The 15,263-nt window shown below is 31.0% G+C and overlaps 1 protein-coding gene and 1 non-coding gene across 2 annotated transcripts; both read left to right on the forward strand.

Moving 5' to 3' along the window:
* Window positions 1-560: 560 nt before the first annotated feature.
* LOC111307915 (beta-glucuronosyltransferase GlcAT14A-like) lies at window positions 561-5,398 on the forward strand. Its single transcript, XM_022906250.2, has 4 exons — window positions 561-1,278; window positions 1,378-1,453; window positions 1,761-1,876; window positions 4,727-5,398. The coding sequence occupies exons 1-4, from the start codon at window positions 681-683 to the stop codon at window positions 5,239-5,241; spliced, it is 1,305 nt and encodes a 434-aa protein (XP_022761985.2). The 5' UTR covers window positions 561-680; the 3' UTR covers window positions 5,242-5,398.
* On the forward strand, window positions 3,909-4,066 carry LOC149512523 (small nucleolar RNA snoR143). The gene has a single exon (XR_016332255.1). It is a non-coding gene; the product is annotated as a small nucleolar RNA snoR143 (small nucleolar RNA).
* Window positions 5,399-15,263: the final 9,865 nt, after the last annotated feature.

Genomic DNA, 15,263 nt, shown 5'->3' on the forward strand with positions numbered 1-15,263 from the left:
AATTACGGACCACCAGAAAAATCTTCACTATCAAATAATAGTTATACAAAGTTCTTCTCTAGCTAAAACTAGAGCTAATCAACAACTAGAGAAACAATTGGAGAAATCTCACCAAATAAGTGACTCAACAAATACACCCTGGATTTGTTCTTAGAGAGCTTCAAACCCGATCTTTACCGTTCAAAATGTAGAACTCTGAATCACAAACCTCTTGACAAGGTTCCAACTCAATCGGACCACAGATCGACTTTCGTTCAACCAACACTCCCTTCTCTTTTTTCTCTCTCTGCTTTTCCTGACTTTTTTTCTTTTTCTGCTTGGTTTTCGACACACACTTAAATCAACTCCACCTTTTTTTTATTAAGTAGCTAGGGCTCTGTGTAAAATAAAAGATCAAGGCCCATGACCTTTACTTGATCCAAAATTACTTACATAAAATTTGACCCTATTTTCCTAACACTTCTCTTGAGTATGGAGTATGGATTAAATTTACGTTTTACAACCTTCTTTCTGCGTAAAATACTTACAAAACAGTAAACACCACAATGGTGAATTGGCCAGCCAGACAAACAGGGCCTTATTACTAATGGTAAAAACCAAACTGACCCACTACCCCAAAACCGAACCAAACAGCTCGGACGCAACACACAGCTGCCAAACCCAAAACCTATGCCGCTACAATGCACCAACACCAACAATCGCCGCTGCCACCGTCATATACCCCTAACGCCACCGCAACAACCGCCCTCCCGAAAGACCATTCCAAAACCACTCTTTACATAATCTTAGCCACCTCCTTTTTTTCCCTCCTCTTCATTCTCTCCCTCCCTTCCACCTCTTCTTCCTCCCAATCCTTAATCACAACCGGACGCGACCCGGTTCTCTTCCCCAACCGGCCCATTTCCCGAACCGAGATCCCTTCAGGCCCTACTTCTCCCTCCATTGCTTATCTCATATCAGGATCTGCCGGCGACTCGGCTCGGATCCTCCGCCTACTCTTCGCTTCCTATCACCCGAGAAACCATTACCTTCTTCACCTTGACCTGTCTGCTCCGCAGACTGAACGTGATCGATTGGCTGTCACAGTCCAATCAGTGCCCATTTTCAGAGCTGCCCAAAATGTTGACGTTATAGGGAAATCAGATTATGCTTACCCAAGGGGGTCATCCACAATCTCTTCTACTCTTCATGGTGCCTCCATATTGCTACGGTTGTCTTCGAATTGGGATTGGTTTATATCTCTCAATGCTGGTGATTACCCGCTTGTTACTCAAGATGGTAATAAAAAAATTTTTCTTTTGTGAATTTTTTGGATTTAAGTCTTTGGGTTTTGTTTTTTGATCGATTTTCTTTTCTGAGTATTTATGGAATTTGCAGATCTTCTTCACATTTTGTCATACTTGCCAAAAGATCTCAACTTTGTGAATCACACAAGTTATATTGGCTGGAAAGAGTATGTAAACTTCGTTTCTGTTTCGCTACTTTTGCAAACTGAAAATTTGGATACAAAAGCAAAGTAGTATCTTTGTTAGAATTGGTGTTACAGTTTATTCATTTGTTCATTTTTTGATCAAATTATGATTTTGCTTTTATACGGCAACTTTATAGTAAAAGCAACAACAAAACCAAATATGTATCATGTTCTTCGAGTTACACCCGTGTTTTTTAAACATTTTTTTTGTGGTTATTAAATTGATGTCGTTTAAGTTGATTAATGTTGATTAGAATTAGTTTTATGTGTTGCGGTGTTACTTATTTAGGTCAAAGAGATTGAAACCGATAATTGTTGATACGGGGCTTTATCTTTTGGAGAAGCATGAGATATTTTATGCTACTCAGAAGCGGGAATTGCCAAATGCTTTCAGATTGTTTTCAGGTATGTGTTTATATCCGACTTCTCTATGTTTAGTTTTTGGGTACTTCCTGTTCTTTATTCTTTTAATAGTGATGAAGGAAAACAGATGTTGCTAAATATGGGAGCAAATGTGAAATGCATGTGTATTGTGTACATTCTTAATTAGTGGAGTAGCTGATGTTAATAGACAATAAACAAAGATAGCTTGATTTACAGTGGTGGACTGCAAATACAGAGTTTTTAAGAATGTGACTTGAATATATAGGTTTATATATTTGTGTAAGATCATAAATTTGTATAGTTAGGGTGAATGTGGTAATTTTTTACTATTTCTTAATGGACTTAGACGCACTGAGTGCATGTGATTAGAGTTGCTACAAGGATGTCGTTTCTGGTGCATGTAACTCTTTAGGACCTATCAGCTTGAAACCAACTTTTATTTCTTTGCTTCTGGTCTTATAATTATTGATCTAATTATAGTCTTGGAGGAGATGTATAGAACATCAATTCATCAAGCATAAGCTGGTTGTTTTCATTCTTCTAGCAAGCTAGGAAGCACGGATATAGATATTCAATATGGGTATGACATGACATGGACACGTTGACACGGTAATTTTTAAAGAAATGAGGACATGGGTGTGGTAGGATACAGCAATAAAAAATATTTTCGTATATTTTTATATAAAATATTCAATATGAATGTAATCATTGATATTTTTCATTAATATATAATCACAATTTTTCATAAAATTATCTTAGAAGGAGAAAGAAGAAAAAAAAAATAATGAGCTAAATATTTTGTCAGAAGAAATTTTTTTTTTGTCAATTTCGAGCTTTTAATAAAAATGATTACTTTAACCTGAAAATGTAGTAAAGGACATGGCCATTCTGGTAAAAACAAATTAAAAAGCAAAGGAGTCTCATTCTTCTTTTATTCTGGTAAAGTGTATTATGTAGGTGCCAAGTGGGCAAGTGAGGGCCCATTTTCCTTCCTTTTTTCTTTCTCCGGCACCTTAAGCTAATCGGTGCATTTAGCATATGTTGTAAAATAATTTTTTTTTGTTCACTCCCACTCTCTCCCTCTACATTTATTTCTCTCTTTAAGAAAATTCCTCGCCCCTCTCTCTAACCAAAATCTTCCAGCTGCCTCACTACCCAGTTTCCGGTCACTGGCTGCCTCTTTGACATAGGCCGCCTTCCATCTGTGTCAAAATTTCTCCAAAAAAATAAAAAATTCATCTCACCCTTGTATTTTTTCCTATCAAGCTAAATTTATCAAAAACATCTTGGAAACCCTAGGTCTATAAAAATACCAGTGGCTTCCACCATCTTTTTTCATTGTTTTCTGTCATCTAACCGTGTCCAAAAGTGTCTTGACCGTGTCCGGACCATGTCCAAGTTGTTTTTTTATTTATTTCCTTGTCTCGGCATATCCAGTAAGTATTCTGATGCGTCAGCGGTGTGTTCGCATCAGACACCAGTATGAAACCAGTATGATGAAGTTTCCGCCATGTCCGTGTGTCATAGCTTGCAAGTTGTGGAGTATAATTTGGTGCTGCAGTTTTTGAGTGAGAGCAATCTGGTAAACAATGGAGTGCATTTTAAAAAAGAAGGGGCATTTGCATTCAGAATTTCAGGTTAGGCTATGGATTGCACCTAGTAAGTTAATGGTGGTTCCTCATGGTATTAAGGATGCATGCAGGAGCTAGAGTTTCCGTATGGAATGCATCAATTTCAATCCAGCTTCATAAAGGGCTATAGTTTGGAGAAACAGAGGGTTGTCCAGCTTAGGGATGTTTATAGTTTACTTCTTATTTCAAAGGAAAAGAAATTTTGTAGAAATAAAACTGTTGGGAGAAGCATGAGAGAGGGAGAAGGCAAAGTAATAAAAATAGAATGTGAAAAATTTTGAAGCCTTTAGTTATCGTCGCCATTATGTAAATTCCATCCTTTTGCTATGTATAGCTGGTTGAAATTATTATGGGCTGCTAAAGAAAATATCACTAGCAAAATTTTTGTTTATTAATTGAAAAGACTCTTCTATGAATTTAAATTGCACTTAAATCATAGGCCTCTCTATGTTTATGTAGTGCGGCCTGAACTAGGTGCATAAAGCAAGGCAGATTTGTCAGCGCTCAGCTAAACTGTGAGGATGGATCCACCGGTGAATGGTCTTATGTGCTATTTACCTACTAATTCCGTCATACATTTTATGGTTTGTAAATTCCAATACTCAATTGCAATTTGCTTGGCTAAAAATTAAAAGGAAAAGAGGAAAAAGAGAAAGAAACTTTCCATGCATTTAGTAGGAACAAGTTGTGAGGTGGACCCAGTTAAAAGTAGAAGTGATCTTTTCTGCTTTAAAAGAAAGCCTTGTTACCATCTTGCCTTGTAAGTTGTTAAATTGAACTAATAAAACTATCCACTAGCAAAACAGTGAAAGATATTATGCGACTGTTGTAGGAGATTGCATATGTTTCATGCATGTTTGTACAGCATCAAAGGTATGGTAAGTTGGTTGCGGGTCTCCCCTTCCATTTCTTTCAAAAATGTCTCTATTGATGAAATGCCTGTTTAGGACATGTCTGCAAGGATCATTATTCTAGAAAACTACATAAAGTTCATTATCACAAGAGCTAATTGATGTCCATCATCTGCCAAGTAGAGATGTCCAATCAATTACTTTTTAATGGCTTTGGAAACAACTAATTAGCACTCACCAGATCACTTCCTTTATTGTTTATATATAACTGGTGTAGTCATACAAGATATTATAGGCCATTCATTTTGCTGACAAGTTTTTCTGCCTGCTTTGCCAAGCACTATCAAAGGAAATTGTGAAAGTAAAACTAGAGATCTGGTATTTTGCAGGTTCATCATTTGCAATTTTAACTCGTAGTTTCCTTGAGTTCTGCATCCTTGGTACAGACAATCTTCCGAGGACCTTGCTAATGTATTTTGCAAATATGCCTTATTCCTTCACCAATTATTTCCCAACTGTCCTATGTAACTCTGATCAGTTCAAGAGCACCGTGATAAACAATAACCTACAGTATGTAGCCTTCAACAAATCCCTTTCAACGAAGCCTCACCTAGTCAGTTCTGAAGAGTTTGATGCTATGATTCAGAGTGCAGCTGCTTTTGCAACACAGTTCCAATTTGACGATCCAGTACTTGACCATATTGACCAAGAAATTTTGAAACGCAACCCTGGCAAAGTTGTACCAGGTGGATGGTGTTTAGATGAACCTGGCAATGGCACATGTTCAGTTTGGGGGGATGCTGATATCTTGAGGCCTGGTCCAGGAGCAAAAAGGCTTGAAAAATGTATTGTTGAATTACTTTCAGATGACAGGTATCGCTCTCACCAATGTCTAGATGAATGATCTAAATCAATTACCATGGAGACATGAAATTGGAGAAGCAACAGGTAATATCAAGCACCTAGTTGTGCTCTGATTGTTGTAAAGTAAATTACAATTCATTTGTTATTGTACTTGACATTTGTTTATTAGTAAAGAGATGTAGTTTCCATTCCTACCATGATCATGGGAATCCAATTATATGGTTTGACGCAGTGTGCAATATGCCCATTCTTGGACTATCGACAAATTTCATTGTATATCACTCCTTACTAAAAGTTTTCAAGCCTGTTCTGTTACTTTTAACCTAGGCATGGATAAAGTTCCCTATTAACTTTGTATTGGATGATTATGTTAATACGAAACTCAAGCCATCTGATGATGGATTATCGGATTGGTAAAGTGTTATTGCTAGAGTATTAGACTTCCTAATTTTGATGACGACTTAGATTATTGGATTGGCAGAGAATAACGCTTTTTACTTTTGAACTTTTTTTTATTTTTTTTTATTTTAATGACGAGGAAGATAAGATTATTGGATTGACAGTGTTACACTTTTTACTTTTTAATTTTAACGAGGATAATTCAACTTATGATAGTTTCAGTTAAAAAAATATTGTTATGAATCAATTCCGAATTATTGTGAAATATTTAATGTTAATAACATCTGAAATTCTTAAATTTTGAGTTATTTTATTTTGGTTTTTAATTTTTAAAAAATTCTAATTAAATTTGTAATTATTCAAAGTTGTATTATTTCCATCCTTCTGTGTATGAAAAGAGTCAAAATTGATAATAAATCCCAATTTGCACCATGTGGATGGCGTCAAATGACACCTTACTTAGAAGATAAAGAGTTCCAAATAGAATTTCGTTTTAAGTTTAATATCGAAGATAATACTATTTTGAATTTTTTTTATATTTCATACTTTTTTTGTTTTCCTTTTTTGTTCATCTTTTGTTTTTGAGATATCTCAAAAATATATTTTGTTGTTTTTAACATTTAAAACTTTTACATTTTATATTTTAAAAGTATTTGTTATGATCTTTTTTCATTAAAATTCACGAAATTTTAATTTTATAAAAAATTAGAAATTATTATTAAATATATTAAAGTGAATTTAAAAAAAAAAAATTCTGTAAAAATCAGTAACACTTAAATAATTTGAAACAGAAGGAATATATAATTAAACAAAATCTAACATAAACCAATATGAAACCTAACAAGGTGAGAATTGAACTAACTTACGATCAAACAGTTTTGCAAAGGATTATGGCGTCAACCACATCCTAAACTCGAGTAGGGGTCATCAGAGAAAAAGCATGCAAAAATTCAAGTTATTGAATTTTTGCGAGAAACAATTATCGAATATTAACATAAGCTGGTTTGACTTTCAGTTCTAAGAAAATAAACATCCCTACAACCATAAGATGTCAACTAAAAAGCAGTGTTACTGTCAACCATAAACATCCCTACAACCATAAATGTCAACCATGTTTCTTGTTTGTCCCATATATAATAAGCTTGCGGATTTTAATATTGCACGAGGACAAAAACCCTCTCTTCATTCGAGATTTATATAAATTTAGGTGTAATTTTTTTAATTAAGCAAGATAATTTAAAAAATATTTATTTTTGAATCTATATATATATATATATATTCTCTAATAAATGAGTAAGGCACTTTAGAAAACTATTTCAAAAACATATTTAATCTAGATTTAATTTCTTAAAAATAAGTAAGATAATTGAAAAAATATCTTCATGTTACATATATTATTCTGAAATGTTTTATCATCATAAAAAAAATAATTTCAATATCTTAAAAAATATAAATATAAAAAGTTTCATTATTTTTGTCAGGTCACTTTAAAATTTTAAAAAGTAAATATATTAACTCCTTTCCATTCTCACTACTTAATACATTTTATCTGTCTGAACTCATTTTCACCTCATTCTCTTATACCTAAAGTACCCTTGTCATCTCAGAATTTTCTCACAAACAGTTGTCAACTTATTAAGTCCTGTATACAACTTTCACGTAATGATCAGATAATTAAGTTCTAGAGGCCTACAACTATACAGGAAACTAATCAACGAGAATTTGTTTCTAATCAATGACAGTTCTTTTTTTTTTTTTTTTTTTAAATTTTAATATTAAGTTGTGAACTCTTTTCTGATGACATATAATTAAGTCTTTAACTTAAAATTTACCCGATTTCTCCTTATCAAGCCCTTAGGTCAATCGGAACATGCTGTTAAACAAAGTTATGATGAAGACCCTGAAATTCAACTTTAATTATCAGACTGATATGGAATAACTTAATTGATCAATCCCAACCAGTTTGCAGCTATTGATCCTACCTAGATTTTCAGAGAATCTTCAACTGAACATTATCTCAATCTACTATCTTCAACGCTTTTCAAAGAAAATATGTGGGGACTAATTCAAACCTCGGATATCTCAACAGCATATGTGCTAATCTTTTTTTTCTTTTTTGTAACAACTATATTTTCCAAATCAATATAATTAATAGGTAGCAATATCACAAAGCATAAGAATGGCTATTAAAGTGTTTTTTTTATTGTTTTTATTATTCTTTCCTTCTCAATTGTTTGTTTTGCTCGACTCAATCCTTTGGATGCAAGTCTTGACGATGGAATACCTAAATACCTTCATGTTTGTTACCCCTTAGATAAAAAATGCTTGGTTTGGATATGGCCACTACAAGGTTTTAAGTTTTTTGTGACCTTTTTTTCATTGTTTAATGACGTTTATAAACGTCGCTAAAAGATTTACGGTGTTTGCAAAAAATATCAGTTAGAATATCGATTATACACATGTCGAGAAAAATAACGACATTTGTATATGAAAAATATTGCTATTTTAGTAGTGTTTGTATTTGAAAAATGTTGCTAATTTAGTAATATTTGTATAAAAAAAATACCGTTAATATGGTGGCATTTATATGATAAGACGCCGCTAAACTAATGATATTTGTATTAAAAAATATTGTTAATTTAGAGATGTTTTTATGATTGGAAAGCCACTAATTTAGCGATGTTTTTTTTATAAGAACACCGTTACTTTTAGTGACGTTTTATAGTACAAACGTCACTAAATTTAAAATTTAACGGCATTCTTGAATGCGAATGCCGTGAAATTAAGAAATTTACTTTTTTTTAATATAAAAATTTCTGTTAACATTTAGTATTTTCATTAACAAGAAATGTTAAAAGAAATACAAACGAACTTAAATTCAAAAATTGAAATTAATAAATACTTAATTTACGTTCAAATATGCATCTAATTAACACAAAGTTTAATAATTAGTATAATAACATTCAAATTTTTTAATACATTAACAAAAAAAATTAAAATGTATGAAATTGATGATTGCATAGATTTGGAAGATTGCCATTTGATGAAGAAAGTTTTTCACGTTGGTCACTAGCATGCTTAAGAACCTACTGAATAATACCATACAATTTTTAACACTTAATAGCAAGCTTTTTTTATATTAAAAAATATAAATATTTACTAAATATAATACCTGAGTTGGTAGACCATCGAGATTAGTTCCTGAAAATTGTTGTTGCATAAAATTCATAAGATGATTGAATCAATCATGCAATTATTAAAATTTTGCACGCTCTTGTTCCATTCTAGCATGTTCTTCCTTAATTTTAGCACATTTTTGTTCTTTTTCTGCTTCTATTTGCTGAAAATATTATTGCATAGTTTGCAACTCTTCTCTCAATATGAAAATATTTTACGAAGACTGATTTGTTGAGAATGTAAATTGCTGAGAGCTACGTCTATAGTAGGTAGATGGTGTTTGGCCAAATCCAAGGCCTTGACCTGTCCATGCCTTTCTTTTGTAGCAACTTCTATGAAAATTTGATTTTTCAATTCTTGCATGTTGATAGAACTATCAGATACTACTTCAATCTCAGCAACCATTTTCTCTTTCATTTTCTCCTGTAAATTAATCATATAAAATTATCAAGTTTGATGATTAATTGATAATACATTAAAAAGAATAAATTTTACTCTCTGTTAAAATAGAGGTTACAAATTATCACAATTTCTTGTGTTTCGACATTTAGGTAAGATTCGTCTTTTTGTCTGTACGTTAAGCAAAAAAGTTTCACACGTCCAATTTTATCACCCACTCAATCTCTTATACAAAAACATATGTTATTGTTAAATATATATCAATTGTAACTTATTCATGCATATCAAGCATGTCAATCAAGTTCAAAAATTTTTGAATAATTTTAATATCATGTATTTAATCTATCTAAATTGTTAAAATATAAATATAATCGTAAAATTATATTTTGGCCCCTTAACAACATAATAGTCTTAAACAAATGCAAATAATAAAAGCATTTTAGCCTTTCACACATATCGATCATGGAAACCAAATTCAATTATTTGGATAAGTTTAATATCATGGATTGAAGCCATCCAAATTGTTAAAAGCCATCTAAAAGTTTAATTTGTATTTTTGCCTTTTAAAGGCAAAAATAGTCCCAAATAGACATAAATGACAACTTTTTCACACATATCAATCGTAGAAACCAAGTTCAATCAATCGGACAAGTTTAATATCAAGTATTGAAGCTATCCAAACTGTTAAAATAGAACAATAACAACAAATTTGTATTTTTATCTAAATAGACGTAAACAATATCTTTTTCATACATATCAACCATGGCAACTAAGTTCAATACTTTCGATAAGTTTAATATCATGTATTTAAACTATCAAAACTATTAAAATAGAACAATAACTGTTAATTTGCATTTTTACCTTTTAACGGCATAAAAAGTTCATTCATTGGAATAAGTATAAAATCATAAACTTACTATTTCTTTTTGCTTTCTTGCAAAACTTTTTGATCCAGTTGTGTGACTAGTGACTATATTTTTGTTGCTTTTTACTGCCAATCCTAATATATTCTTTTTTCTGTCATAAAAAATAATTGTGTATATAGTAGAAATACAAATATTACCAACTTAAAGTATCAAACACTTTCATTATTTTATTCCACTATACAAAGTTATAAATTAGTACCTCTTCTTTTTTTGAAAATCAAAATCTAACTAATTGCTCATATTGTCACCTAATTACATTACGGGGTAGATTTTCCATTGTGGCCTCTAATAGTATTTCGATCAAAATACTTATTCTTTAAATTATGCTTTTAGTTTTTTCATTTCTTTCCCAATAACTTAAGCATAAATGAAGTTGGTATTTTAAGTATAAATCTAAACTGTAATAATACAATAAGAAAAGTTTGAATAAGTAAACCAAATGTAAAATAATTATATTTTTATATGTAATCAATTATAGTAATACTTTAATAAAGTTTAAAGCATCGGCCTTAACTTTTGCTGGAACTTTATGCCATGTTTCATAATGAATAGGCAATTTCATTCTATTACGGGCAAGCATGCCTAGAAATCCAACCAACATTTAAGCCTTTTCACCAATTGGTTGCCTATCAGAGTTTGCAGACACTACAATACGTTCGTTCAAAGGTAGTGCAAATAATTCATTCAAAGTTGTCCGACCTCTGGTTTTCCATTGACCATTGTTATCAACTACAAAAAATAAAAAATTAATTTGTAAAATGTCAATACTTTAATCATTATAATTAAATTCTAAATATGGGGTCTATAATACATGCATTCAAATTTAAAGTAGAATTAATTGACGAGATACTATCTAAACTTGGACCTCTCGTACTGTCAGATCCAATAGTAGTTGAAGGGTTAAAAGTGACTAAGTTAGAACCAATAGTACATTCATTCCCCTCCAAAGGATTTAGTCCATAGCCAATATCAATAGGTACAACCTACGATTCTAAACTAATATCTCTAATATGTATTCCTTTCAATCTACTCCTCCGCATTGTAACTTACCTACATCATAAAAGCGAATATGTAACGATATTAGTTTAGAACATATATAAAGACATTGAGAAGTTAAGAAATCATAACCTATGATATATAAAGAACATATCGATTTAATTAAATAAAAAAATAATGAATGATTTACAATACAATAAATATACAATAGCGAATGTGACATTAATTACATATAAGCATTTACTACATTATGTCTTAAACATTTGAATTACAAAATATAGATGATCCATCATGGTTCATAAGTCTTCATTAACATCTTCGTAGACCCACTGAGTGTAGGTACTAGAGATATTTTCATCCAAGTTTTGTTCAGCAAAAGGATAACCTTCAGTTCTATGTTCAACATCATCTTTGGTATCTAACCTTGTTTTAAATAAGTCTCTAGGTGTGTTTCGAAGAACAACAAACTAACCCAATTCTTTGATATCTTCAGAATAAAAAAACTTGTTAGACTTGAGATAAAAAAATATAAGATTCATCGATGAGCTATTTCCAATATGAATTAATTAAGAAAAATTCACAAGTATAAATCCAAACTGATGTTTCTTAATACCCCTTACACTATTCACATTAGCCCAACACATTGAAATAAGATAACTTTTCACTTGCCATAATAATTCAACTTAACGATGTCATTAATCATGCCATAATAATCAACATTTTCCTTTAAAGGGTTTGTGTCCTTAGAAATAACATAGCTACTAGTTGATGAAGTAACAACAACTCTTGAATTTTATGTAGTTCTAAATCTTACACTGGATTTACTATGAAATCTAAATCCATTGATGATGAAACATTTGTATCATTTCACAATCCTATTTGGACCTTGTGAAAGATATTTCACCTCTTCATTAACAAGCCTTCCACTCCAAACCTGTAAAGGTAGAATAAAAATATATATATGTTATTAATGTTAGTTATACCGTAAGCATTCTATGTAGATTTCTCATAATGAGAAGTATGGCATTACTTACAGTTGCTCTTAACCATTCATGAATGTTTTTGATGAACAACTTATCAAGCTCTCGAGGGTTTGATCGTCGATAATGTACATGAGCTCTCAAATTATTTTTATTCTCACTACAAAGCATCATGATAAAGTATTAATAATAAAAAAAATAATAAATTATGCTTAATGGAATGGATAATTTTCTTGCAAAAAAACTTATGTACAAAATGATTCAATTGAGTCATGATAGAAAAAAACATATCGATGTGTTTGTGCTCAAGATTTATTATCTAACTCCACCATTTCAGCTTTGCCTATTAGTTGTCCAAAACTTTCAAAAAGCTAATTGTAGACAAAGTCAATATAATGTATACCAACATTTCATAATGTCATACATTATTCTACTAAATATCTTTTAGCAATAAAACTTTTCAGATATTGTTTGTTGCGACAATGAGACTTTAACCTCTCCAAAAACCTATCGCATAAAACATTAATCATATATCTTTTTAACTAGAGTGGCATGATCAACATCAACAACCTAATCAATGTATTAATAAATAATACCTTTCGATAAGATACATCCATCAATAATAAACTGGCCCACCAACTTTTGCTTCATATGAAAGATAGATAACCAAATGCATCATAATAGTAAAGAAGTTTGGATGAAAAGTCTTCTCTAAATAACATAAAGTAAATGGCTCAATCTTCAAGTTTGTCAAGCTCTTTCATTTTCAAACATTTTTCACATAGAGATTTAAATATGTTACTTAATTCAGTTACCACAAAAGTGACTTACTTTGACATTGATGAACGTAAAGCAATGGGAAGTAAGTCTTGCATCAAAATGTGATAATCATGTAACTTCAATGAAAAAAGTTTTTGCTTCTTTAGATTCACATATCTCGAGATATTTGATGCATAGCCATCCAAAACTTTGACATTTTTCAAAACCTAGCAAAACACATATTTCTTAGCTTTAGAAATCCCAAAACAAGCAGGAGACAATTGATATTTTCCATTAGGAAGTAACTTCGGATGAAAGTCAGGCTGAATCCTCTTATCAACTAAGTCAAACTGACTCTTTAAGTCATCATTGGATCTTTTATTCACATCGAGAATTATCTCGATAAAATTTTTGTAAACATTATTCTTTATGTGCATCAAATTAAGGTTATGATGTAATAAATTATATTTCTAAGAAGGCAACTAAAAAAAGATACTTCTTTTCTTTCATAACTCAGACTTATTGAGGTAATCTTTTTTATCATCCTCTTCATTACTTTGAACATCAAGATTACCAACTTAAGTATCAGTATCACCAACTTGCATAATATAAGGCCAAACACCTTCAAAGATATCCCTCATTCTTTTCCTTAATAGAGTCATTTTTTCATAAGTGAAATTAATATCTTTTAACTTTAACAAGATATTAGATCCACTAATTGGTAAAAATGATCTCCTTAACTCTTTAGTTTCAACAAAAGAGATGTTTTTAAAATCTAAATCGATGATTATTATCTAACCATCGATGATTATTATCTAACCATCGATGATGTCCTATATAACAAAATTTTCTACCATTAGGCAACCACTTCGAACATGTCTGTGCAGCATAACATGGACAAGCATAACGACCTTTTATACTTCAACCAGATAAATTTGCATAAGCAGAAAAATTATTGATAGTCCATAATAAAGCAACATGCATATTGAAGTTCTCTTTTATTGATACATCATAGGTCTCAATTTTTTTCTCATAATTGCTTTAACTCTATAATAAGAGGTTATAAGTAGATATCTGTATCATTCTTTGGATATTTTTTCTTAAGAATTATCATATATAAGATAAATGACTGTTCATTCATAGCAATCCATGGTGGTAAATTTTATGAAATCAATACAGCTGACTAAATACTATAAGAACTACTAAGCATTTTGAACAGGATGAATCCATTAGATGCTAGTCCAAGTATAACATTTTGAGGATCAGATGCAAAGTCTAGAAACCTAGAATGAAATGATTTTCATGTCAAAAAATCTATAAGATGCCTCAATGATCCATCATCCGTCCATTTCTCATGATGCCACCTCATTGAATCTGTAGTTTTGAAAAACATGAAGAGTCGTTGAAGTCTTGGTATTAATGAAAAATAGCGTAAAATCTTAACAGGCTTCTTTTTGACATAGACCTCATCACCATCCTCATTCAACCTTTCATCAGAGTTTTTATCAACCCAACGAGAAAACCATATAAATGATAAGATTCTTAATTTTTTCTATCACCCAAATACAATATGCAATCATTGGGACAACTATGAATTTTTTCATATCTAAAACCCAAATCCTTAATCAACTTCTTTGATTCTTTATAAGATTCAAGAATTTTTGCGAAAGGAAACATTTTTTTTCATAACTTTAATAATAAAGTCAGAGAGTTTCTCGTTCATCCATATAAGCATTTCAAGTGAAAAAGATGAACACAGAAAGATAACCTTGAAGGCTTCGATCCCTCATAAAGTTTTTTATTCCTATTCTTAAGCAACCTATAAAACTTTGATACTTCTCCTCTAGATTGTTGGTCACCTACACTTATCCCATGTTCACCAAATTCATTCATTTCAACATTGGATTGATTAAATCCATCATTTTGGGAAGACAAAATACAAAAATATTGGTTATGAATGTTAAAAGCATCTCGTAACATGCCTTTATTGTCATCTACTATAAAAGTGATTATGTTGATGTTGGGGAGCCCTTGAAGTTGAAAGAGCTTTAGTGGAAGACTTTGACGGTACAAACTCTTCATGAAAATATCAATTAACATATCTCAAGACAAATCCAATATAATTTAATTGTTCAAAAACAACTTCACGCATTTGTTAATTGATATTAGCGCACTTTACACATAGGCATAATATCGTATTATCTTCACTTGTATTCTTAAATGCAAAATTAAGAAAATTTTTCACTCCATCTCTATACTCTTGACTTAATCTTAACTTTTGCATCCAACTCTTATCCATTTAATACTTGCTACATTATTAAACCAAATTTATATGAAAATGAACATACAAAATACTTAAGTTTACTTTGTTTTAAATTAAAAATAATAACAAGACCAATACTTATAAAAGATCAAAACTCCTTGTT

Source organism: Durio zibethinus, chromosome 22 (assembly GCF_047325235.1).
Source record: "Durio zibethinus cultivar Kanyao isolate XHJ-2024 chromosome 22, ASM4732523v1, whole genome shotgun sequence".
NCBI lineage: Eukaryota > Viridiplantae > Streptophyta > Magnoliopsida > Malvales > Malvaceae > Durio > Durio zibethinus.

Excerpts from the sequence above, each read along its gene's own strand:
- LOC111307915 (XM_022906250.2), top strand. The coding sequence starts at position 681 with ATGCACCAACACCAACAATCGCCGCTGCCACCGTCATATACCCCTAAC. Across the intron at positions 1,454-1,760 it reads AGTTATATTGGCTGGAAAGA|GTCAAAGAGATTGAAACCGA; the intron begins GTATGTAAACTT and ends TTACTTATTTAG. Across the intron at positions 1,877-4,726 it reads TGCTTTCAGATTGTTTTCAG|GTTCATCATTTGCAATTTTA; the intron begins GTATGTGTTTAT and ends GGTATTTTGCAG.